The sequence below is a fragment of the Pocillopora verrucosa genome, chromosome 4 (assembly GCF_036669915.1).
Source record: "Pocillopora verrucosa isolate sample1 chromosome 4, ASM3666991v2, whole genome shotgun sequence".
Taxonomy (NCBI): domain Eukaryota; kingdom Metazoa; phylum Cnidaria; class Anthozoa; order Scleractinia; family Pocilloporidae; genus Pocillopora; species Pocillopora verrucosa.
The window spans coordinates 29,224,398-29,249,607 of record NC_089315.1 but is presented as its reverse complement, the minus strand read 5'-3'; the positions used below and the strand labels follow the sequence as shown (position 1 = coordinate 29,249,607).

Here is a 25,210-nt window from a genome sequence, read left to right as displayed (position 1 = left end):
AAACTATAGAACTGATCTAAATATAGATACGGAACAGCAAGACATTGCTCTTTCTGTCTTTCAAGGGAGCTTTATTAGATTCGTAATGATCCATTTAAAACTGAGCTTTTGCTCTCGTTTATTCAACGATTATTTCTATTCAAAAACTAGCGGAAAATAGTTCGTGTAACTCGATTAGTATTCACCTATATTATTTCAAGCTATTACAACTAAGAGGGAGGGAGGTACAACCAACGTCATAAAAATTCCTGAGGTTAATTGTTTCGTTTTGTATAATGTAAGATTGTGGTGTGTTAACGAAAACTTGTACAAACTGTGATGTCCAGGACATCCTTCCTGCTTCTAAATTAAATTTGTTTTCTCGTACAACCGGGTTTTTAATCCTCTAGTAATTAATATAAATAACATTGACAGCATTTCAGATCAAGAACTTGAAGCTGAAAAACTCAGTCGATAATCATTGAAAATAAAATTGAACTGAATTTTGACCGATGAAGCTCATTATGGGTACCTTGACTCGGCACATGGCAAAATCGTCAAAAAAGCATCGATCATCACGCGCCGAGAAACTTCTGCACAATGGAGAACAATACGAAGTACTAACGCCGCAAACATGTTGTTTGCTCTTGACGGCTAACAGAATAGACGCAATTTAAATGATTATTTAACAAATCAATAGCTTCGCGCCTATTGAATGCCAGTTTGGTGAAAACATTAGGATAAAAAGCAAAATTCACTGTGTAATTATCTTTGCTAATTGTTTCAATACAAAAAACATTTTGTATGTATCATTCAGTGATGAGAAAAATGCCTGCAAAAAACTAGTTAATTATTTTAACACCTAAGGTAATCGTTTTTCTTCTTTGATTCATCACGGTTGCTTTTTGTGCTCTCCAAATATCCCATCTCTAAAACGAGACTTAAGACAAATTATACAAATGATTTGGGAACTGAATACAGCTGAATATCTTCTGAGTGACTATCAAATATTGATAATGTTTAATAGAAGCAATTTGTTCGCAATATCGCCTCATTTTAAAGTACCTGAGTTCCTCAATCTCCATTGGTTTTGCTGTTCGTAGGGAACTAGAGGCTTGCAAGGGCAGTTTGAGCCGCATCAATTCGGTCCTTCTCTTAAAATACCAGTAGGCTAATTCTACCTCTCACTCAGTCGTTTCTAGAGGTTTTTGCTCGATCAGTTCGCTTATCATAAAACTGCCGCTTCGTCGAGATTTGGAGGTTTGTTGGACGGGCTGAAACGCACCGGCGTGAAGGCGCCGAACACCGTCTAACGAGGCATAGCGCGCGGTCGGGCGATGGATGTTTTGTATTGGAGAAAGCTGCGAATGTACAGACGGTGTTGCGCAAGATTCTCCAGGGCTGATCCTGTGAGGTATTGCGTTAAGGTCACAGTAGGTTGGAAAGTGCAAACTTCGAAGTTGCTGGCTGAACTCGTCCACGAACAAGTTAAAATGATGATTGGAATTAACCTTGCGCACAAATGCCGGCTCGTTGGGTTTCTGTGGAGGACGACACTTAAACCTCTTAGCTCGGCGCAGGAAACTCCCGCTTCCAAACATATCCCCTGAGCCTGGATGTAAGGTCCAATAATTCCCTTTACCTGGCTTACCAAAATAACTCCGGGGAACTTTAATGAAACAGTCGTTTAAAGACAAATTGTGTCTAATGGAGTTCTGCCACTTCTGCTGATTGCTCCGAAAATATGGAAACTGCATCATGATGAATTCGTAGATTTCATTCAGGGTTCTCATGCGGTACGGAGAGCTGTCAATAGCCATTGCGATCAGCGCGATGTATGAAAATGGCGGCTTTACTTCTTCAGAGAGATAAGGCTTGCTTCGCGACTGCATGTTGGATTTACCCGTGATGTGGTTTCGTTTCGGTTCGGGACTCTTTATATCGACTGAGAAGAGCGAGGATTGGATGGCAACCTGATGAAAATTTCCTGAACGGTACATCAATGATGTATCGGTAGTTATTTCCTTGTGTCCGTTCATCGGAACGGTCATCGTGTCAGCACTCGAGAGGTTTCCTGTCTCCATTCCTGTGCACTCTTCAACGATATCCTTCGCGGATAAATCGCCTTTTCTCAGCTGTTCCATAGCCATGCAAACTCAACTTAACACCTAGCTCTTGTCTAGCGTCAATTTCAGGGCTATAATCTGCTTCCTTTGGGAGAGCCACTCAATCACTTGTTTCCCGCACGGACGGAGATCGCTCTATTTCACAGCAGTCAACACACTGCGAAGTCACCACTGGAGATGAATCTCACACTTCTTCAGTGTAAAAGCTCCTAAACTCCTTTATTTTAAGTCTGACAGTTTTCTAGACCACCCAAGTTCGGTTTGTAGTCGGTGTTTTTACAGCAAACCTTCTTATGATGCAGAAATCTTGTGCACCGTCTTTTCCCAGACCAGAAAGTCCTCAGATTCACGTTATGTGGTTGCGAGGGGTATGCAATTAGTTGTCAACTCGGCACATTTATATCTCTCCACTCATCGTTTTAGAGGCGGTCGGTTGCCTTTGATAAATGCGGCGCGCACGAGGAATGCTTCGGCCATCTGGCGTAAATTAAAACTATCTGTCAACTGAACGTAAATTCCGTCCTGTGCGCATTCCTTAGAAAAACAAAAGAGTTCTCAAGTTGTTTAGGGTTGTTTTTCGCTTTGTTATTTTAACTAATTTTATAACAGGCGCGATCAAAGTTTTCAGTTACAGTTTACGTGGTCGGTAAACGCGATTGATTTCACGGGCAACTGTGTAAGGCTCGTATTTTGCGCGTAAATCCGCGTATTTATTTCTATTTTAAACCGCAGAAAGACGCATTTCAGGAAATGCGCGTAGCCTTTAACAAAGTAAACAACTGATTAGATCGAAAAACAAATTAGCAATTAAGCGGGCGATTAAAGTTCACCTAGACGCGATAACAGATCGGCCATCGCAGGTCCGAGTTTAAATGGATTAAATGTGACTCTTTGTAGCTTTGTAGATTTTTTTCATGAGGAGCAGTTCTCGGCCCTATTGTTGCCAAAAGTATGTTTTGATTCGTAGTCGGGTTTAAGTCAACAAAGGTCGGTTAGAGCCTCGAGTGTTGTTTATAATTGTTTTCACGAAGCTTGTTTATTTGAATTAATGAGGGTAACATGAGTCGTTTATGGATAAAAAGTGGCCAAGGTTGACGCGTGCGCCGGCAGCCGCCAGAGGAAATGGGCGAATACCATCACAAAAGAGGTGTGGATCTGAAAAACGCATTTGCTTAAAATAAATGGGCTATTTCCATACCGGTGTCATTGCATAGTTTTCTGCTGTTTTACGGCAGTTTTATGTTTGTAGAGGGCTTTTATTGTTTATTGGTTGTATCCCGTCGTGTGAACAAGTCTTAGGTCTGCGGAATGCGCTGTATAAATAATTTTCAATTTGGTTTTGCAATAAAGATCTTCTAGCCTATTCTCAAAACATCAAATCAAATTGACGACTAGACAGTCGCATCTAAACAAGGATCTTCGCCATCTTTTACTATCAAAGCTGAACGATCTTAATCGTTCCCTAATGGAGCGGTGAAGATTGATAGTCTAGAAACGTACTTTAGAGATCCAATGTGCTATTTCAGACCAGCATCGCTTAATTTCTTTTGAAGTTGAGTTAAATAAATAATCTCCTAGTGAGCCATTAACTCGAGCTATTGACGCACGCCAGAAAAATGATTTCTCCACGCGCGTGTCTTTCTTTCGTTACCAAATGCGCGTTAGTCGATGAATTCTTTCACTTCCTGCCAACCGAATTCCAGTTTACTTTCTTCCTGAAAATGGACGCCTCTTTTGTTTCGAGCAGTTTCCGGTAATTGCAATGTTTTCCTGAAATTGTTTTTACTTGTAATTGAGCCTCGTCTCTTTCAGGGACTCTTAAACTGATCTCGATCTTTGCTTCGAAAACGCCTGGGCCATCCACGCTTTATATTCGTCTCGTGGAATTTTCGCGCGCGACGTTCTCGATATGACACAGCTGGCCATGAGAGTAAGTCGATTTAGCGGTATTTGTAGGCATCTTTGTCAGCAAACGAGCGGTACAATACATTTCCTTTATTCTCCGCAATATCCTAGCTGTGGTAAATAGCTTTGTAATGGTGTAATCTGCACTAGAACTAAGGATCTGTTGGATGTTTGTACTTGTCCCCAACACCATTTAACGATCGGTGGGTGAAGTCAAACTACTTTGATGAAAGGAAACCACTCAATAGTTGTAGTGTCCCAAAATTTGCCCTTTAATGAAACTTAGGAAATTCCGATATCAAAGAACGTTAGCGTAATTACAGATCATACGTTGCCGCATGAATCATCCGATTGCGCTTTTCAAAGCGTAATTCAAAAGCTAATACAGTAATGTTGAAGTTTGCTTTAGATCGAAGTGGTCGATGTGAATGTTCTATGTCGATCGAGGATAAACCCGTAATTTTTTCACACTTTTATCCCTCATTTACCTGTTTTCTACCGAATTAAATTGAATTTATCACTTTGTTCAGACCAACATTGCAACTTCTACTCTATGTCCGTGTAAAGCACTTAAACCCGGCTTGAATCACGGAGAAGGGGTCGCAACGGAACATTTCAAATTTGTAAGATCTTTAAGCGTGTGATGTCTTGCTGTCTATTCGACTTCATTAATCAGCTTTATCATTACTTTGGTCACTCTGGAGTCACAAAGTCTCGATATGCCGCGTTTTTAAAAGACTTAAGGAATTTTTGCTGGGTGTCCAATTCAAAAATTCCAATTTAATCGAAGGAAAGTAGGAAATAATATCGCTATAAGCTTGCCATAAATGATAAATAAAAACAGTCAAATCCTTAGATTTAAATATGATATAAAAATCGGGTAGCTGTGAACGAAAACTAAATTTTAAGGCTATTTTGATATGGTGTTATAAAAAAGGAGCGTTCGTAATAAATCATTGGCGTAGCATAAAAATTGCCACACACATATATGTTGGGACAGGCATCGTTTTAGTTGATCTCTAGAGCTTTGTGTCTAACACGATCTAAGGCTCTCTAAGTTCTCTTGTTCCGGAGGTCAAAATCTGTGTTAATTCAATAGCTGCATACCAATGTTACAGTTTGAGTCAGTTCAAGTTATGCTTTTCACAAAATTTCACAAAAATGTTTTGCTAGAAGCAGACGCATCTAGGTGTCTTAGCTAAACCAAGTGAATGACACATATCATGCTTTAAAACTCTTGATACCTTGAGTGAAAAGCAAACTATAAAATAAAAGATTTAAAAGAAATGCTGAAGGAAAATATAAGGTGAAATAATACCTTATTCAACAACATCAGAAATCGAAATCCAGTATGGAGAACGTGCAAAAATATAACAGTAATTCACCGTAAAAAAATTTAGCAGCAGCAACAACAAACACAAACTCAGTGGGCTATTTTATCTCCCTTTATTTCAGCATAAAATTACACTCCGTTCGACTGAATTAAATCTTTAATTTTTTGCTCTTCCCTTTCGCTCATACATAAATCTGAACTCAAACTGTGATTACACACGTAACAATAACTTAAGCTTCAGTCAGGCTCCCGCCAACAAAAGTTAGCTGTGAAGCGTTTTGAGCAAGTACTATTAATAACAGAAAGGAAAATACAATGAGAAATGAATTATGTCTAAGTCAATTATTTTCTAAACACAGCTAACTTTGTTAAGATGTTTGTTTCAACAAGTGATTTAGTCGAGAAATTTCATTAAGGACAATACAAAATAATAATAGGCGAGTTATCTAATCGTTGAAAGCCGCGAGTAAGTCAGTTAACAGGTTTGTTTGAACAAGTGATATAATTGAAGAATATCATTATGGAAAAACTTACAGAAACAAATCATAGCTTAGCCAATCAGTCCTAGAAAACATTCTCCATTCAGCTAATTTTAACAATCTTTAGCGTTCGTGGAGGAACGCTCAAAGCGCGGGTCATTTTGCCTGAAACAATCCAAGGCAGTGGGCTATGATCAGTTGATCAACTGAAGTGTGTGTTACAATACCATTGAAATATGACTTTTGAGCTATTTCGGTGCTTAACCTGAGATGAATCACTGTCGAGTTCTTGTCGCCTAGTTGGACTCAATTCGATTAGGACTTCATACTGTTTACTTATTAATTCATTTATTGCTAAAGATTCATTAGCTTCTCCAACCTTAATTAAGGCGTCCAAGGGCACAAGGTAACCTTGGAAGAGGGTGCAAAAAGCCTGTAAATCAACTGAAGCCAAGGAAATTGACCACAACAATAGATTTACCCCAATCTTTAAAAAGGTTTTGGTTTTCGAGATACCCCCTCAAAGAATTGTCAGTATACATCTATCTTTCGGAAAGCACTGTCAGGCGTATAGCTTTGCAATGCTTGTAGTAAAATCACAGTTTTGAGTTCATTTTGAATTTGTTAGGGGATTGAAATGTGCCTTTAGAGAATTTATTTCTTTTGCACTTCTCCTGTAATCAAGATTCCCTTACTCATACGGGCGAAAAACATACTACTTGTTCAAACGAAAACATGGATAGTCGAAGCTATCGATTACTGACGCCTCACTAGTTCTCTCATGACTAAAGCTTTTAATAACAGTATGAACAACATTTAGATCAGATAGCAATTGCTTCAGCTGATAACCCAACGCACTCTGCCAGTGAAGCTTTAGACGTAAGTCGGTTCAGTTGCAGTGAACAAATTTTTTCATTCATCTTCAGTATACTTCTGTGTAATGTATTCTTAACATGTATCAAAATCATAACAAATGAATTCTTGTAATTTTTTATCTATTGTGTTTGACAAACCTGTTGTATGATTTACAGTTTATTCAATTTAAATACTTCTACTCCGTAGAATCTCTTCTGTCTATCCAAAGGCTTGGGTCCGTTAAGATACGATGCAAGTTGCCAACCTCATGAGAAAACAAGGAAAAGAAGATGAGTTAATTGTAGTCATACTGTTTATGCAGCTGGTTTACAAATGTCTTGGTCATTTGTTACCCAAAATTGAACCCTCCCTTTTTTTATATTCAACATAATCAGTAATGCCAATTTGTTCGTAAAGATCAACCCACGAGAGTGTATCACTGAATGGTCTACAGCTTGCCCCAGATAACTGTTGCTGGCGTGCGGCCATTAGGACTGATGTGTGTGCAAAGTGTACTGTATTCAACCCCGTTTTTGTGTTTCTGAGCTTCCAGCAACTCGTTGCGGCAAAAATAAAGTATCATTACATTGTTTAAGCAGAAGTAAGGTTAAATTTCTATTTTCTTTACTCTGTACAAAACTGAATTTGATAACAACAAAGTAGTTGTCTGGAATCTTCTTTGGATTTCAGTGGTTTCCACAATCGACGGGGGAACTTTCGAGGAAAGTTTTAATGATTCAGGGAGAAATTAAAGGAAAACTTCGAACGGTTCGCCGAAACTATTTCGATCCCCAATAAAATTATGTGTTTCTCTCACGCGAGGATCCCATAAAGGTAAAATTCAACTCTTGCGTTAGCAGTCCAAAGTCAAAATGTTTTAAGAGATTACGTTTCCGCTTTTAGTATTTTGTTTTCGTTCATAATTTCATTAATTGACGGTTAGCATAGATAACATTCTTCAAGGTAGGATATTCCCTAGGAGATAGGCACAGTTAGAATTGTTCAGCGACTGGCATCTTGTGTTTCATTCCTTATTGACGATTAGCGAGAGCTTTCTTCAACAATGAGCTAGGGCTTAACAGACAATTCTATAGTGCTCAAATTAATTGGAAAGTAACTGTTTACTCCGCACATGTTATAGCATGAGGGATGCTTTCTATCGAAAGTTCAGCTTTTAGCTTGAAACTAGAAGAGAAGGAACCATTCTCTAGAAAGGTTAGAAAAATTCTCTCTTTTGGGTGACGATACATTTGGGAGAAAGGACAATTTCTCGGTACGTGACCATGTGGTTAAGCAAAAATTTGTTGATATATCCCAGGAGGTCAAACGTAGAAACCCATGTGTAATGTTCCTTAATTAATCGATTCGAAATCTTACCTTCTTTTCTTGCAAGCACTGGACGCTTCCGAGATATTTTAAAACAACAGATAGATTGATATCAAAGGCAAAGTTCCGGCGAATAGTTTTTCTATCAGATGATACTGGACGCGCCGAGTAAATGTCGACGGTCGGACGGCGAGAGCGGAAATTTCGTGATTTTAGTCGAAACCCTGTTCGCCAAAGGGCGGAAGGGCGGAGGTGTTTATTTGTAAGAAAAACCTGTCAAGTTAAAATCTTATGAAGCTTATGGAGTACTTCGAACGGAGTCAAGGAGCAGCTCTTGTAAATCTCAACCTAAAATGATGAGAAATTTGAACGCAAGGACGAAAAGTTTACCGTCATAAAACATTACTTCAAAATAGCAAGTGATTAATGCCCTCTTATTTTGCGTGAAAGATAGGCATCGGTGTCCTCTATTTTCTCTGCTTGTTTTTTCGACAGGGTTAAATTTTTTAAGTATATTAGGTTTCTTTGCGAAGCCAATATGTCAAGAACCCCTCAAAACTTTTTTAATTAGGAAATCTATCTTGTGAGCTAAGTCTGTGATTGACCGTTTGTCAGCGTTTGGTCAAGAGTAAGGATGAAACACCGTGCGTTGATATCACAGTGTTTTGAGACATTTCCTTCGCAAGATAGGAATTTGATAAAGTCAAATGGTTGCTTGTCAAAACTCTTTTATAAAGCCATTTGCAGACATTATGACTGTAATCTCAGTTCCTGAGTAAGTCTGTGTTGATGGCTGGTATGTAGAGCTTTTAAAGGTGCTTTTATTGCGTTTTAAGGTTGGCAGCTCAGAGAAAAGTAACACGGGTTTTCAGTGAGACGTTCACAAAACAGTAAAAGCAACAAAACTGACAACGACTACCGGCAAAAGCGAAGTAATATATTAGCGTTAACGTTTTCAGCTTCGTGCAATTCATACGGGAATTTAATCTGTCCGGTTTGAAGCCTTTTCATGTAATCTCTGGCTGGTTAACTAAATTTCCTCTTATCCAATTGCAAAAACAAACTCTCTTTTGTAGTTTATGCCCGACCATTGTCTGTTGAATCCTATCTTTGATATCGACCACAACGCACGACAAACCCATGCAGGCACGCGAACATTGAATAACAATTCATAATTAGTTTGCATATCTAATTAATTATCGCAGCAGCTAGCTATTGGAAACATGTGTTGCTGTTGTTTTTACATAAAGAAAGAATTGCAGGTCAATTAGAACCAAGATCAAAGCTCAAATCAGGAAGACATTAAATGAAAAATATTCACGTAGCATAAGTTTTTGTACAACGAGTTTCTACAAGGTCTTGTTCTGCGGCTTATTAATATTACTCAGTGTTACCTCTCAGCCTGAGAGATTATGGGTCGGTATTTTCAAGTGAACTGAAAATATAATCAGCAGTTTATTGGTTCTGTGCAACACCGTAAGCGCTGACAAAGTTAAGCGCTTGTTATCAGAAACAAAACCGAAATACTTAAAGAACAGAAATTGAGTCACTTGCTCAGTGAAAAGCTAGCAAATGCCATTAAATACCTGTCGACCTCAAAATTTCGTTGGATGCCGTCTTATGAATTAAACGTCGACGTCTTAAGGCTTTTACAGCTTTGTAATGTTACTCGTTAAACAAAAGGTTTACGCAGTTGACTCTTGCTGGAATTGACTATATATCAAGTGCTCCATTAAAGTAGGGTCAGTACGCCCTTATTTCACAAGAGTTATCAAAGATCAGAGCATCATTCTCGTGTGAGATGACTGTGCGTGATTTTGAAGAATCATTTTTACTCAGCAGGGAATGTGTGCAATTTAAAAAACATGGAACAGCGAGTGAGTTTCTAGCCAATTTCTCTCTGCAGCACACAATCCTAGATTTCCTTTGTTCACGTTGGTGAGAAGGTATCCTTCTCTGGCGAACCTCAAGGGTGGCTGTAGTGGTGACATGAGACTTGTCAGACCGTTGCCAGTAAGTTCTAAAAAACTACAGTACGATTACAGTCGATTCACATCAAGTATTTCAGCCGGATTCAAATCGATTACACTTTGGGTTCAATTCAATTAAATTTTGCAACAGCTTGCTTGGTTCACCATTACAAAATTCCGTATGCAACTTTTCACTTATAGTTCGTTTTTTTTTTGTCCTTTTCTTCCTAACCCATCCCTTTGCTGATGGCGGACTCCATCACACCATCTCAGCTATGTAGTTTCACTGTTCAGATTGACACTAGCCTCACTTAATTAAGGATCAAGAGAATGCGATCCTCTTGTTCAAAGCTACCGAGAGGGTACAAGTTTCCTTAATAATCTTATCAAATTTAAAAGTTAGCCCGACGCAATCAAGACCTGACTAGTGAACGAGAACTTTCTCCAGGCTTCATATCTTCGATTCATCTAGTGGCTTTTATTGATACACCAATAAGGTTATATTTCCCAATGTATCTCGTTAACCGACAGAAACTTGAAAAAATTGCAGGATCTCACGGAAGACTCCTGTTTTCTCAGCGGCTTTTATTCTTTGTAATTGACGGGAATTAAATTTCAAATAGCAATGAATCAAACTGAGCCACCTCGTCAAATACGCGAGGCCTTGTCTTACAAAAGTCCCTCAAAGTGATCACTGTTGCCAATATCTCCTCAGACGGTGATTAGTGGGTAAAACACCCGCTGCGCACCGGAGACATTATTCTAAAGGTTAAGCTAGAGAGTTGTTGCACACAAAAATACTGCTAAAGACAACACGGCTTCAGTTACAGTTGCTGAGTGGCGTTAGAGCGGATTAAAAACCCCCATATCGTGTCGGCGACAGAAGTTTTAACCAAATAACCTGTTTTGAACAAAAAAACGTTCTTGTATCGTGCACTGAGAACCCAGCTTAGTGCATATTGACATCGTTATTTTTCTTTCTTCTTTGAACGAGCTGGCCAAAGCAAAGTCCAACGAATGGAAAAGCTACGGAACCGTCTAAGGCTTTTCAAAAGGTTTTTTTTTTGTCGCTGTTGGGTGATGTGAACAAAGATCCAAGGAAGGAGAAGAGATGAATTTATCAAGTGGAAAATACCCCACGCAAAGGTGGTGTTAGTTAGGGGTCAAAAAATTGGAAAATACTGTTATCGACGTTTTATAATTACAATATGTGCGAATTCTGCGGTTGTACACAAAGGTCTTGCGATGAGAGATTATTCGTAGCGATATTTGCCATTGTGTCAAGTAAAAATAAGATTAGTAGACAAGAATAACATAAAGTATTACGTCATGTTGTGTTTTCATTGTTTGTTTTTCCCAATATCCTTGGCTTTCAAGAAAAAAATGAGGGATTAATCGCCAAACTATGGAACAAAATAATCACTAAAAATTCTATTATTATCAGTGTTAGAAGTTTTGTCATCGTTACCTCTAATATTATTATTATCATTAATGTTATCATTTTTATTGTAAATGAAGCAAACTAGTTCATAGCTAGTCTCGCAGAAAATAATATAAGCTTCTAGATCATTTACTATTGCAATCAAATGGTAGTCTGTTTGATACTATGTAAATAAAGGAGCTTGTATAAAAGTTTGCATCAACGCGGTCAGCGGCTCGATGCAAGGGATATGACTTATAGCTATAATTGAATTTTAAGCCACTAATGAATGAAACTTAACTTAGGATTTTCATAAGTATCTAAAATGCTACTTTGTTTGCTTAATCTTTGATTCAGTATAAATACCCAATTTAGCAACCATACCATAGAATATTTAGTTTCATCTTATAATATTTCAGACTGATCGGTGGTAATACACCGATTGAGGGGGACTTTCGATTTCCAATAGCACTCAATCAGATCTGCAAAGATTGCGCAACAAGTATTGATGTTTTTGACCGGAAAATCTATCTTACCGGTGAAAACCCGAGAAGCACGAGCGGTGATTGTGATGAAAAGTCGGGCTTATTTGGGAGGAGTTGTTCGTGATAAATCCCATGCGCTTTTCAGTTTGAATTGTGCGGCAATGACTGGTTTTAACGGTGTATTTCAAACGTTTTTCGAAGGAAGAAAGGACTGTCGATGACTTTTTCAAATGCATTCACTTACAAAATCGTTAGAGTGGTGTTTGAACTCAATTTGCGAGTCACAAGGACATCCTGAGCCTGAATAGATGACACTAAATTTACAAACTACTAAACCAATTAAAGCAGTGAAAGCCCAACAAAGCCTTGCGCCAAATATTCAATACGCACAGTGAACATGTACAAACCGGTGGCTAGAAAAAGGGTTTCAAATATCCGGTGTTTTGCTTCCAGTTAAGCTGTAAATCCTATTTAAACTCAGTACATTACTGATATGCTTTTTATCAAAGGAAACAGAACTTGAAAGCTAACCTTTCTTGATCTAATTTCAAACAAAGTAGACATGAAGAGAATCTACCGACCGGAGATAATTAAAGGATTTTTCACAACTTTATCGATGGTCTTAATCCACTAAGTTTAAGTAGCACCTGCTTTTATTCCCAGGTGGAGAAAGAAGATGAACTCCCTTAAATAAGCAATGTAGGCCTTAGCCCCGACATTTGAGTTTTTTTTAGCTACTTGTGTCTGTGATTTTGGCCATCACGGTCTTTAATAAATCGGGTATGATTTTCGAGGGAAACGATTAAAAGTGCTTGTCTTTTAAGACCCCAATGATTTAAGGGAAAAGAGCATTAATCTAAACATGGCATTTAAGCTGAATTTTAGTATTTTAGTTTTTATAAGAAGGGAGATGGACTTAAGAGGCCAGAGGTTTATTTCTCGAAAGTTCCAATACCTGCCTGTCCCAGAAAGGTGATTCTCTTTTGCCGTGTCTTAAATTACGATCACGATTTTAATAGGTCTAAAATTCAAACAAAAACAGTTTTCACTGAGCCAAGGAAATGACAACCCCCCTTATTTTCTAGGTTGAAAAAGGGAAGCCATTTACTTACTCTAAAATGCCTTTCTCCCCCCCTCCCCCCTCACTAAAAGCAATGAACACAATTTTGATTAATATTTTAAATACCTATCTAGGTATTTTGCCCAAGAATAACGGCCGACTTCCTCGGAAATTATTTTACTTTAAGGGATTATTTTTATCATGCGGTAGTATCTACCGCTTCTGATATGAGCCCCTCTCGGCTCTCTCTGTACATTTCTACACCCTATTTAAAAATTTCATCGACCTCACTTTTGCTGCAGAAGGTTCTGGAGTTTATTACAGGAAGATATTAGATACAAGTACGGAATGGTGACCTATTTTTTTCGTTTCCCTATGATATTTAAAAAAACACTATGAGATACGATTTATACCAACACAAATTTGATCAGTCTTACACAAACACAAACTACTTTGTGAAATCTATATGAACAAGTTCATAAATCGATTATGTCTATTTCTAGAAAAATAACATTTAAGGGTATACAAGTTTGTTCCACAAAAGAATCTTAATGGATTCGGCGTAAGTTTTTGTTTTTGAAAAACACCCACATTAGTATTGTCCAAACAAGTTTATCAAGCGCTTGTAGCTACGGAACCAAAAATAGAAACCACAATGTTTTTAATTAGGTACAAGTATGTTTTTGAAGGTATCATTTTAATGCCGCTCTTCCGATGCAGGGAAATTTTGAGCATGCGCATGACATTTCAACTCAGTAGAAGGAAATCAACACTAATACATACATTACAAGAGCACGGCAATTCTTGTAAACCCCGAGAGTTTCCTAGATTACAGTTTTCCTTTCGGTTAGTGAGCGATCAGACACTTATCAACGCAACAGATTATAACATCTACGGCACCCAGGCATTTTTCAACGAGAGATGACGTAAATACCCATCGACTTACGTCAGAAATCTATGTTTAACTGGCAAAGCCGGAAAAGTAGAATTGTTTGCAAGACTCCGTCACACCCTCAGCCGGACATTACCCCTTCTGTTACGTTTACAATAGCGGCGGAAAAGTCCAGGTGATGTTATCAAAATAAGTGATAAGCAGCCAAGCACAGGAGATAAGTTAGAGCAGGAATAGTATTGTGGGAAGGGGTTCGAAATTACTTCATAACAAATGATGTCCTACGTTGGATTGCACCATCATCGTCAGCTAATTCTAATTATAAGTCATGGCTTCAATAAATAATATCTAGTAGCAATATAACTTGCTCTCTTTAAAAGTGCAGTTTGGTCATGTTAAACCTACTAGTGCCTAGAATTGTTTCTTCTTACAAATTTTTCCCTTTGTTTTCGAGTTAGCAGTTTAGCCACACATAATCGAGGGAAATATAGCCGCACAATTCTGTGTAACATAAAGATGACCACTCTCGCCATAAGAAAAAACATTACATCAGTTCAAAAATATTCAAACAACAGCCGTTTTTCAACAAAGGAAGCAAACACGGAGACCATTATCGCTTGCTTTATCTTTGAATTTCCCCTTGTGGTTTTTGGGCGTGTCGCCATCGCGACCGGAAATTGCTTCCTAACAACCGCTCTTCGTTTGGTTTCTAATCTGATGATAGTCTTTTCCTCCTTCCCAATCGTCGCGAGAATTCCTCTCTCACAAACACTCGTAAAACCTATTCCCCTCAGTGTGTGCCAACCAGATTTGTTATGTCTCTATCAGTAATGATCTCCCCTCGAGAAAAACTGTAGATAAGCACCAGCAGTTATACGGGCTCTTGGTCTGTACTACTTAATCTTACAAGTTTAGAAAATTCGTCAAACTCTTAGTAAACATCCTTGTAAAGCTTGTGCCATTTTTCGACATGCCTACTTGGAGATTCGATCATTGATTTCCACTGCTCCTGCCCAGACCCAAAGGAATCAAATCCAAGAATAGCCGTACCCAAACTCCCGCCGCCAGTGTTGATCTCCGAATGATTCACTATCTTGAGCATTACGGTTGTAAGGGATATCTGGTCAGCGGAAATGTTGAAATTAAACTTCTCGTTGTACACGGGATTGAGGCTCCGTCTCTTTACGCGCGTGTTGGCCTTAGATAAGCGGACACCATCACAGTATAGCGCAAGCTTCACGTACGGGTCTGTAGACAAAGAAACGTAGAAGTTAAGGTGGCTCCGTTTAGTTGCAAACACGGCAACTCGAAGTTCATGTTGTATGCACCGTTTCTTTGTGATATGAATGCAACAGGTGAATTCAATACTTCAAGCGCTAAATCATTTTAGTACAGCTAAAAATATGAGAAGCAAAATGCTTATAGACCATTGCTTTATTTTGTCTATTTGTTTTGTTGAAGATTAAAGTTTGGTTTAAGGTTGTGTTTAAGGTTGAACATCTTAACGCCATTAAATGAGCCTGCAATAACTCACCTGTGCGGTCTGCAATTGCCTTTGGTAATCCACGGATCTTGGTGACAGTTACGATAAGTCGACCGCTGATCGGTCGGAAACACAACGATACACACAGTTCTCCGATGTCAGCCGCTTCCATCTGACGAATGATGGACAAACGAAAGTAACTATTGTTTAGGCACAGAGGTTTAATTCATTACTGCAGAAAAGAGGTGAAAAAATTCAACAAAATTGGAAGCTATAGGGTGTTATTTTTATATAGCACCAAACTCTCTTCACTAAATTACAAAGAAATGTATGACAGCTAAAAAGGCGAATTACAACTCAGATCATGAACGTTAAAGAGTTGGGAGAAAATACATGAAAAAGAGCTCATTTACAAACATAACTGGTTGTTCGAGGGGGGTTTATCATCCTTTAATAGAAGCAGGCCGGTGACAAAAGAATCCGGGTATGTTAAAAGTACCCATTGATTTCTTGGTTTTTTGGGTGATTGTTAGGAACAAACAGGATTTGGGAATGATTCTGAAGTGAAATTGTTCTATGAAGTAAAGGATTCGACTACTTTGTATGCTTTATAAGTTTGTAAGTTTTTGGGTGTCTCCATCACTTACTTTTACAATTTTCTATTTCAGTTAAATCAGGAGGAATACTGCGCGCCTTCGGTTTAATTCAAGCGCTAGCCAGCGTACAAAATGTGCACGCCATTCTCTTTCTTAAAGAGGTGCTGAGGTTCCACTCAAAGATTGTAGAAATATTCTCGAACATTTAGTGGGTTTTGAAAAGGTCTTAATTAAAGAAAGATTTTTTCTTAGCATATTCTAGGATTTTGGTATGTAAGGATTATATAGAGGAAAACTAGGCCGCCCTAGTTTGTCTGTTTAACCTACCCCGAATGGAGGTGGAGGTGATAAGTACAGCCACTTGGTGATCGAAAACGAGGGTCTGTTCTCCATCAACTTTAACTCCGACAAAGGAAAAAGTATTTCTCCTATGACATCATCAGCATATCGGTCTTTGAACTTGTCGTGAAAGTTCACTACTCTGAACTTCAACTCGTATTCTTTGATTCTATCCTTTGAAAAACCTGAAATAACAAAAGTCTCGTTGAAAACGGGATCTGGGGTTCCTTCGATGATTTTTGTTCTTTGCCAACAGAACTGCTGTGGTAGTAGAGATATCTTGACCAGTGGGTTAATTCCTTCCTTATTATCAGTTATGGGAAGGCCGACCGCCTTTATTACGTTTACTTGAAGCTCTGTTTTAGCAACATTGTAGTGAAGGGCAAACCGAACTTTTCCAAGTTTTCCATCCGGGTTATCAGGCGATGGTGTTTGATCTTCTCCTATGAGACCTATCTCTTTCAAGTTCATCTCATTCGTTTTATTTTCTGGCAAATCCAAGTGCCTCTTTTGCGGTGTGGATGTGGGACTCGAATTACATCTCTTTCTCTTCCCAGGACTGTTTTCCTCCCCAGAAAAACCCGAGTCCTTGTCCTGTTTAAAACTGATGTCTTCTCTTACCACTTCTTCTTCAGTCTTATCCAAGTTATCTTCTAGTGACGCATGCGTACTAGAGTCCGACTCTTGAACATCCGGGGTAAGTAGCGTCACTTTTTCTCGTGACCTGTGATCTGTCTCGTCTCCAGAGACTGAGCTTTCGTCATTGAATGTGGTCGAATCGCCATTAACAATTTCATTGGAATAGTTACACAGCCGATGGTAGTAATACCTTGTAGGAGGACAAGGAAAACTACGATTTTTTGTCTCTTGAACATTTAAAGATACAGTTTTAGGGAAAGAAGAGTCCACTATCTTGTCTCCCATGACAAGTTGTATCTTCTGCGAGGCTTCTTTTGCGGCATGCGCGCGTGACTTTTCCCCTGTTATCTTTTTGTAGGCGCTGACGCCTAAAACAACTAAAAGGTAGCCGATAGCAAAGCCTAAGAGGATTGGCAAGACGAGAATGCCAAAGAGACATAATAATCCCGTGTTGTTGGATGCAAAGCGTGTCATAAAATTGGCTGAGTGTGGTTTACTGCGAGGATCAAAGTCTGAAAGAAAAAAAATATATATATATAAATAACATGCATGCATTTATGCACTCCTCAGGGAAATTATTGCGTATAGAAAATGCAAATTTTTTAGGTGGCGTTGAAAGCCAATTTCCCTCGCACATAAATATTTCGAAAAAAAAATGACAAAGCAACTTAAATAGCCGCGACGGAATAATTAAATACACCGTTAATTTTATTGGGAATATCAAAATGTGATAATATTTCCAGAAACAATTGCGTATAATCATTGTCAACACCAAATTATAATTGATAATTTTTTTATTATTCGTCAGTAAAACGGCAAAATGCAAATTCAAGAGAGGGAGAAAGAAAAAGGAAAGAAAACATCGCAGAATTTTAATATGTCAAAAGGCTTTCCTGTGGCCCCTCAGGTTAAATTGCCGGGGTTAATTTATCAGATTACAGTTTTGATACATTTCTAACGTTTTAAAGCCCCAAATTTTTCACGTAAAGATTATTTCAAATTGTGTTCAAAATGGTAGCAGGCCAAGCTGATGTCAAATTAATTTTTTTCCAGCCTATGACTAGCACGATTTTTTTCTTTTTAAGCGGCGATAAGACGCGCAAATTCTCGCAAGGGGTTCAAGTTTTTTTCAACAAGGCCCAACAAGACATGGTATTGAAATGCAGACTAAAAGATAACACTGAATTGGTGTTCACACTGATCTGCAATGGAAGGGTAATATTGTAATAAATTTCTCACAATATAAATTTTCTGCCATGGTTATCAACAACTACTGTTGCACTGGGTAAATAACGAAAATTTATCTTACATGTATTTGTTGTTTGAAAGGATGGAATAATAGATAGATCCTCAGCAATCTTCATATGCAAAGATTTGTCAAAAATGCAAGAATCTATACTGATAAAAGAACAGACTTAATGAAAAATCCTCCTAGACTATAATTGTGTCAACGCTCACAATTCTTGGACGAACATTTTGCCCGTATCAAGTTCATTTTGATCTGAAGTATCATAAAAAAATAAAACCATTGACGATGAGTTGATATCGCAACTACTATGAGAAATCTATCGACAGGTAAATAGAAACGTTATCCGTCGATATATTTATTAAAAAAAGCGTCTTACCACGTTTGATGTTCTTACTGTCTCTAGTTAGAGACGACTTGTTATGTCGATGCGGGGTAGGAAGAAGTGGCGCCATAATCTACTTCTCTTACCCAATTTACACTAAACCGGTCAAGATTTAACACAAGTTTCACCTCCACCATCGCCGTGAATTTACTCTCTCTCTCTCTCTCTCTTAAATTCACCTCTTGTTTAGCAACTCGGAGATAAATAGCCTCCCTTGTATCAATTCACCAATTTTTCACAGGGTGCGTTATAACTGTACAAAATTCACTCGAGCGCATTTTGAATGCATCATCATCGTGCATTTGCATATGAAAGGGGCGACGTGTCTGTTTTTATTATGTTTTGGCCAAGCAAGCGGCTCAGAAGTTTATACAGGTGGAATTTAGTTGTTAAGGGCTACCCTAGTATAAAAGACAATATAACAGATCTGAAAAAAACGAGCAAATCGTTCACTTCTCTTGCATTACATGGTTTCAAAGTCTCGCAGAAAATGGTCGCGTTTCATGAATGCAATTTTTTTTAGGGAGAAAAAGTGTGTCAGAAACACTGAAGTTCGCTAATGTAGTTCAATTCTTCCTCAAGGAGCCCTCATTTTCTCTTTGTTTCAGTTCATAAAGATCAACTTAACTCTAAACTGGGACAAATATAAAAGTTGCCATGCATGCCTACGTATCAAAAGAGCAAAACAACAGAACACATATCCTTCTTTCACCAGATTTTCCTTATGTGTGAATCTGAATTGATTCAAGCTTAAAAGTGATATCAAGTGCATCCTATGGACAAGAATGCACCATTTGTATGTAAACGCGGTACGACCCAACAACAAATTCATTACGGCGCCAAAATAAAGCAGTGATCTTTGATTGGTCAGTTACTGGTGAAATGTTTCTCAATTGGCACCAGGTGTGACGATTTGGTCTTTCATCTCTTTTCCTAATTTTGTCTAAATATAAGTCATAGCTGATTTCGAGCAACGAATCATAAAAAATATCAATAAATCCATCCACCATTCAGCACTCAGCGTTCTAAGTCAAAGCACCTTTATCTTACACAAAGCACATTCTAACAACATCATAGTGCTCTTTGCAACTCAATACCCAGTACTCAAAAAATTTGAAGTGTTTGCATGCTCAGCGCAGGTGAAATTCAAAACGAGAAGCATCTCTTTTTTTCTGTAAGAATACAATTAAGTGTTACACTTCAAGGCTGTAGCAAATTCATCAAACTTGATCAAACTGACAAACGACATCAATACAAATAATTATCAAGACGAGAATCCAATTCCGGAGCCTACCTTTTTCAAGTAACCTCTGGCTCGAATTAAAAAACAGATAATTATACTTTTATAGTATGGATTAAAAAATTCGTTTTGACTGAAGAACAGGATTGGTCAGGAGCATGCAAGCTATTATGTTTTAAAATAGCAATTCCGCTGCGGTAAACCGAGTTTCTTCGTGTAGAAATTGGCCGCCGCTGCAGTGATCTTTTCAAAATATCCGGAAAAATAATCTTCATAATTCAATAAGTATTCCAACAATATTTTTCATGTGTTAAATCAAGCATTCCTTACCTTTGAAGGTCGGAAGCGTCATGCCAGGCGAATCCTCCGATGGTCGCCATTTCATCATGGCGATAAAACAAAGACTTCTTTCCAGCCTTCCACAAGTCGTGACGTCACCATGGCCACCGGTTCTGATCGACGGGTCCTGCAGTTTTACTCTTAAGCGCGGATATTCAGCGAAAATTTTGTTTATTGAGTGTGTTAGTTATTTTCGGGATACCACGGAAATGTGAAAAGTGACATTGAAAAAGCTATCTTAATAAATTGCTTGTCGAAGTATAATAAGTTTTCATTTTCAATTTTTGGCTTCCGTTACGCTACGCACTGACTACATCTTTACAGATTCATTGGGATATTCGTGATTCAGGAGTCTGGAGGATTAAATAAATACTTAAGTCTATGGATCCCTATTGCTCTAAACCTAAGATCAGTTTACAAAGTTTTTGGAACATTTCTTGCGCAGTAACGCGCTTGATTTTTACCAGCTTTTTCTGGGAAAAAACATTTAAAGGTTTAGCTTGTATGGTTAAAATTCCTGGGATCAAATTAATGCTAGCCATTTATACAAAGAGATAATGGAATATCTGATAATTTTGTCTAACCTGGTGTCCCTGTGATCTGGTGTTCGTTACATGCGGAGTAAAGCGATGTTCGTAGAATCTAGGGTTTTGACGTCACTGTTGTCATGACTGCGCTTGAGTTCACGCCATATGCGACGTCAACACGTGACCAGCAGAGGTGAAGTTCAAGTGGAAGATGCTGGAGGTGTTGATGGAAATTTCGACGGGATTGTTCCCTTAGATTATGGAAATACCGTCAAATGGAAGAACACAGTATGCGTTGAGTAAGTAAAACCAAAACATGCTTTTGTCTTAAACACTGATCCGAAATTGGATAAATTGATTGTTACGAGCGGTGTTTGGGCTTATGTGTTTATGTACAGCATGGACATTTCGCAGGTCACAGGTGCATGTTTGCAAGCAATTTTTGTCTGTTAAATTTGATATTTTGTATAAAGTAAACTTCGTCAGGTAACAACTAAAATCCTTAAGCTTTAGTTTTGCAAGTCTATGCTATAAAACGGAACAAGGATACAGCGATAGGTTTTCTTGATAACTCAAGGTACTGACGTTTTAATAACAACCGGCATTAGCAATATTTCAATCTCACGCTCCGACGGTTTTCTCTTAACACTGATAAAGAGCACTGCCTGTGTAGACAGAGGAGCAAGGGACATACATGCCAATAAAAACAAGAGTTTATAGACGTTCGATATATCGTATTTTGGACGTCAGAACTTCAAAAATATGACTTTTCTTGTGTTCGTGAAAGAGTCTTTTTGGCTAGTTACGCCCAGTCCGAAGAGTAGTCATTCCCAAAGGGCGTGAACGTAGTTCATTGCATGGGACATCAAGAGAGCATACCATGAACTAATAACTATTAGGCGATATATAACTAAAAAGATCATTTAGTTTTTGCATTGGAATTGAAGCTTCATTTCTGATCGTTTCTAATCTGATAAAGAAAAAAGAAAGTTATTGGAAACAATTTCTTTTCCCACCTGGCACGACGGGTGGACTGACAGGTGGCAAAAATCATTATTTGTTTAAGAGGAGTGTCACCTTAATTTATAACTCTGTTTTTCTGTTTCTATTTGTGATTTTGTTTTCGTTGGTAAAGAACGAAACCGGAATATATAAGAAATGATGAATAAATCTGATGCAAGAAAGTCATCGTTATAAATCTGGTTTCTTCCATTTCGACTCCAGATAGAATGACAAATTTTGAACCAAAAATTGTAACACATAACGCTAGTTACCGACGTGAAGTTTAAAGTATTATGACAGCTTTTACAATAATTCCACATTAATTTTTTTCCTGGAACAATTACAAGGTAGGGGAGCCTCGTAATTAACGGTCAATCGGATAATTTGAGGGTGACCAATATTTATGAGCTGTTGTGAATTAAGAGATAAGAAATCCTTTGGGAAAATTTTCACAGCATTCCTTACTGGTTACCTTCTTCGTATTTTGGGTCTCATGGACAGAACTGAGATGATTCAGGATTCAATGATTTTTAAAAGCCTGCTTCATCTCAAGGCGGCACTTATTATTTCAATCTGAATATGCTTTTTTATAAAAAGAGCGGAATAAATTTTAGCCAATCTCTCTACAAAGAGTGAACTTCCATAAAACTTATTTTGCAGTGTATAATTCTAAATTTTGTTCAGAGGTTTATAAAATAGAAAACAAAAACTATCCTACTGACATCGATAGATTCTGAATTTTTTCACGTAACATATCTACTTTATTTCAGACCTTTCTGACCAGACCTCTGAGGAAACTGACGCCATACCTCAAGATAACTCAGCTGATATCAGCGCGTTCCTTCTCCCTGCCATTGGCGCGTTACTTATGCTCATTTTCGGCGGTATACTTTTTTCAAGCGGAACCGTCCCATGCAAAAGCAAAAAAATGTCGGAGGATAAGTTTAAAAGAAAATTTGAACAAAAATATGGGCGACGGACGATTCGTTTTCATAACATACCGGAGAAAATCGCAAAAGAACCGTCCTCTGTGCTGCAGCAAGAAAACAACGACGTTGTGGATGCTGTAAGGAAAGAATATCAAGATTTACCGCAGTTCCAGCCAGTCAGCGGATTAGTTGGCAACATCGGGGGATTACTTGGGCAGACATGCGTAGTAAATATGTCTAAGGCGGAAGTCAGAGATACAGGTGTAAGTCCAATTCATTTCAACACAAAAGATTGCAAAAAGACTTCGTATCAAGACAGGGATTGCGTGATGGAATGTTTTAGCAGAGACGACCATGCACAAAGAAATCCCGCTGCATCCAGCGGAATTGGTACTGATTCTCCGGATAGTTACGAAGTCGATAGCTTAGAAAAGTATCCGATCAGTGAACATCATTCTTTAAGTTTCCACGAAGGAGAAATAAATGAGATACCCGGCAGGCATAAGACACCTCAGTTTGACTATGGAGTTTATGGTGGAGGACGAGCAAGTGTGCTCCAGTTAGAAAGTGCTCCTAGTACTTTATGTGTTAAAGGCTGCAATTGTTCCATACATGGGGCAGATGCTGAAAAAATGAGAACCAGTGCAGAGAAGCCTCAAGTTAACAAAACACAACTCACTTGGGGTGATATTGCACAAAGCTCAAATAAAACTCAGAATCATGGGAGCGAATGTGACGCATATACAGCTCACAGTGATATGATAAAGCCTCAAACTCCAGGTGCGCAGATATCTGGATCTTTAACGTCAGAGAATATGAGAGAAATTAATAAAAGTCCACTGAGACGCATGGATTTGGAAAAGTGGCTAAACGATGTGGAAGAGTTCCGCAATGAAGGAGGGAAGATTAGCCCTTCGGCTATTGACTCTCCTGACGAGGACATTGGAAGGCCTTGGTGCGCAACTCATGAGAGGGACTGTCAATCGAGCCGGAGAAAAATGCGTGCACCACTTCAGGAAAGTTTACAGCTGTTGGCAAAACTGCAGGTAATTTCAGAAGATGATTTGCCTCTGGCTCAGAACTCAGTCCATCGTGGAGGTCGCCTAAGCTGCTTGCAAACGGTAAGGGCACCAGGCTCACTGTGTTTGGGTCCAGGTAGTTGCAAAGGGCATGGTGAGTTTCAGATGACCTCCAGCCAATCAAATAAGACAAATACGATAACTGCTGAAAATAGTTCTGAGTTTCTGAATGACGATCGTCAGCTTATTACATCAAGAACTGAGCGTCTCGCGAAAGGTGGAAGACAGAGTACTTTAAATCTCCTTAGAGCGTCAAGTGCGATGTGTATTCATGGACCTTCGTGTAGAGTTCATTGCCAGAAAACGGTAGAAAAGTTTCCCTGCACACCTGAAAAAGGTTTTAAAGCGGCGTTACACTCTGAGCAAACAGAACTAAGAGGTGCCAGCATTTTGGGTGCTGTCCAAAGTGAAGAAGAAGATAGAGCGATCATTGAAACCACTGCAAGACAAAGTGAATTTGTGAACACGGATATCAGAGAGAATGAACTTCGAGGGGCGAGTATCTTTGGTGATTTCTGCTCTTTGAGAGATATGAACTTGAGAGGAGCGAGCAGCTTTGCTGAGCAACCTAAAAGAAAGTTCCATAGCGGTCGCAGTTGTGGCGATGAAGCAAACAATTTTCAAATAAACTTGGAAGAAAATAGGGGTGCAAGTTGCTTTGCACCGATCGATGAAAGTGTAGCGGATACATCAAGCGTGACACTAAGCTTCGCTGTGGAATCTGACACAGATAGTTTTTTTCCCGATAAAAACTCGAGGCAGAAGAAAAAGGTGGTTCTAAGTAACACTCTACATGACAACTTAGAAGTTAAAGATGCAAAGAAATACCAGACTGTGGATGGTAGAATTTCAACTACTAATGCCTCAGAAAAAAAGGATGTTGGTCTTGTCCAAAGAGAACATTCAAAAAATTTTGATCAGCGAATTTTAAAAGTGGGTAAAGACACTCAAATAATGTCTACTCTTTTAAATGCACTTCGACGAGATGGTGAAAAGCGCAAACAGCAGCAAAATATCGACCAAGGATCCAATCATCTTACGAGCGACAAAGAAGCTTTAGTAGGAAATCTAAAAGTGTCTGTTTTGTACAAGAACGGTAATTCTGTCACCTCTTTGCTTTACGTCTCTATTTTGGGTCTTGAAGTTACTCTAAACGAAAATGTAATGCCAGAATGCGATGTTTACGTGAAAGTTTGCCTTTTACCAAAATTTTCAACATGGCAGCGTACAAGGACGGTAAACATCACGGACAGCTTTGTTTTGAGAGACCATTTTGTCATGTCTGGAGTAAAAGCAATGGATTTAGAAGAAGCTATCCTCAGATTTATGGTTGTGCGTTTGGGAGAGGACGACAAACCCTTTGCTCAGGTGGACGTGTCATTAGAGGAACTTAAGTCATGTGATAAATTCAAAAGGACTTATGTGCTGCGTGCGCCTACCGACAACGCATAGGATAATGGGACTTCTTAAAATGAATGGGAATTAATCGAGAAACTACTCTGTATATGACTAAAGGAAAAGAAAACCCATGATAACTCTCACTTTTAATCAAAAAGTGGAATACATTTTTTGTACC

The 25,210-nt window shown here is 38.5% G+C and overlaps 3 protein-coding genes and 1 non-coding gene across 5 annotated transcripts; 1 reads left to right on the top strand and 3 right to left on the bottom strand.

Moving 5' to 3' along the window:
* Positions 1-57: 57 nt before the first annotated feature.
* On the bottom strand, positions 58-2,639 carry LOC136276710 (forkhead box protein A2-like). The gene has a single exon (XM_066165498.1). It carries the CDS (start codon positions 2,127-2,129, stop codon positions 1,164-1,166), a length of 966 nt encoding a protein of 321 aa, XP_066021595.1. The 5' UTR covers positions 2,130-2,639; the 3' UTR covers positions 58-1,163.
* A 4,161-nt stretch (positions 2,640-6,800) lies between these two features.
* LOC131779131 (uncharacterized) lies at positions 6,801-8,344 on the bottom strand. The gene is made up of 2 exons (XR_010717221.1): positions 8,055-8,344; positions 6,801-6,942 (listed from the first exon to the last, which is right to left on the bottom strand). It is a non-coding gene; the product is annotated as an uncharacterized protein (transcript).
* Positions 8,345-13,252: 4,908 nt separating this feature from the next.
* On the bottom strand, positions 13,253-20,135 carry LOC131779115 (synaptotagmin-4). 2 transcript variants are annotated; one of them, XM_059095648.2, is made up of 4 exons: positions 20,089-20,135; positions 16,237-17,399; positions 15,365-15,485; positions 13,253-15,078 (listed from the first exon to the last, which is right to left on the bottom strand). In XM_059095648.2, the coding sequence occupies exons 1-4, from the start codon at positions 20,108-20,110 to the stop codon at positions 14,762-14,764; spliced, it is 1,623 nt and encodes a 540-aa protein (XP_058951631.2). In that variant the 5' UTR covers positions 20,111-20,135; the 3' UTR covers positions 13,253-14,761. The 2 variants fall into 2 exon arrangements, with proteins under 2 accessions (XP_058951631.2, XP_066021594.1); XM_066165497.1 differs by lacking the exon at positions 20,089-20,135 and adding an exon at positions 18,513-18,770.
* A 702-nt stretch (positions 20,136-20,837) lies between these two features.
* LOC131779136 (uncharacterized) lies at positions 20,838-25,122 on the top strand. The gene is made up of 2 exons (XM_066165863.1): positions 20,838-20,923; positions 22,397-25,122. The coding sequence occupies exons 1-2, from the start codon at positions 20,884-20,886 to the stop codon at positions 25,084-25,086; spliced, it is 2,730 nt and encodes a 909-aa protein (XP_066021960.1). The 5' UTR covers positions 20,838-20,883; the 3' UTR covers positions 25,087-25,122.
* Positions 25,123-25,210: the final 88 nt, after the last annotated feature.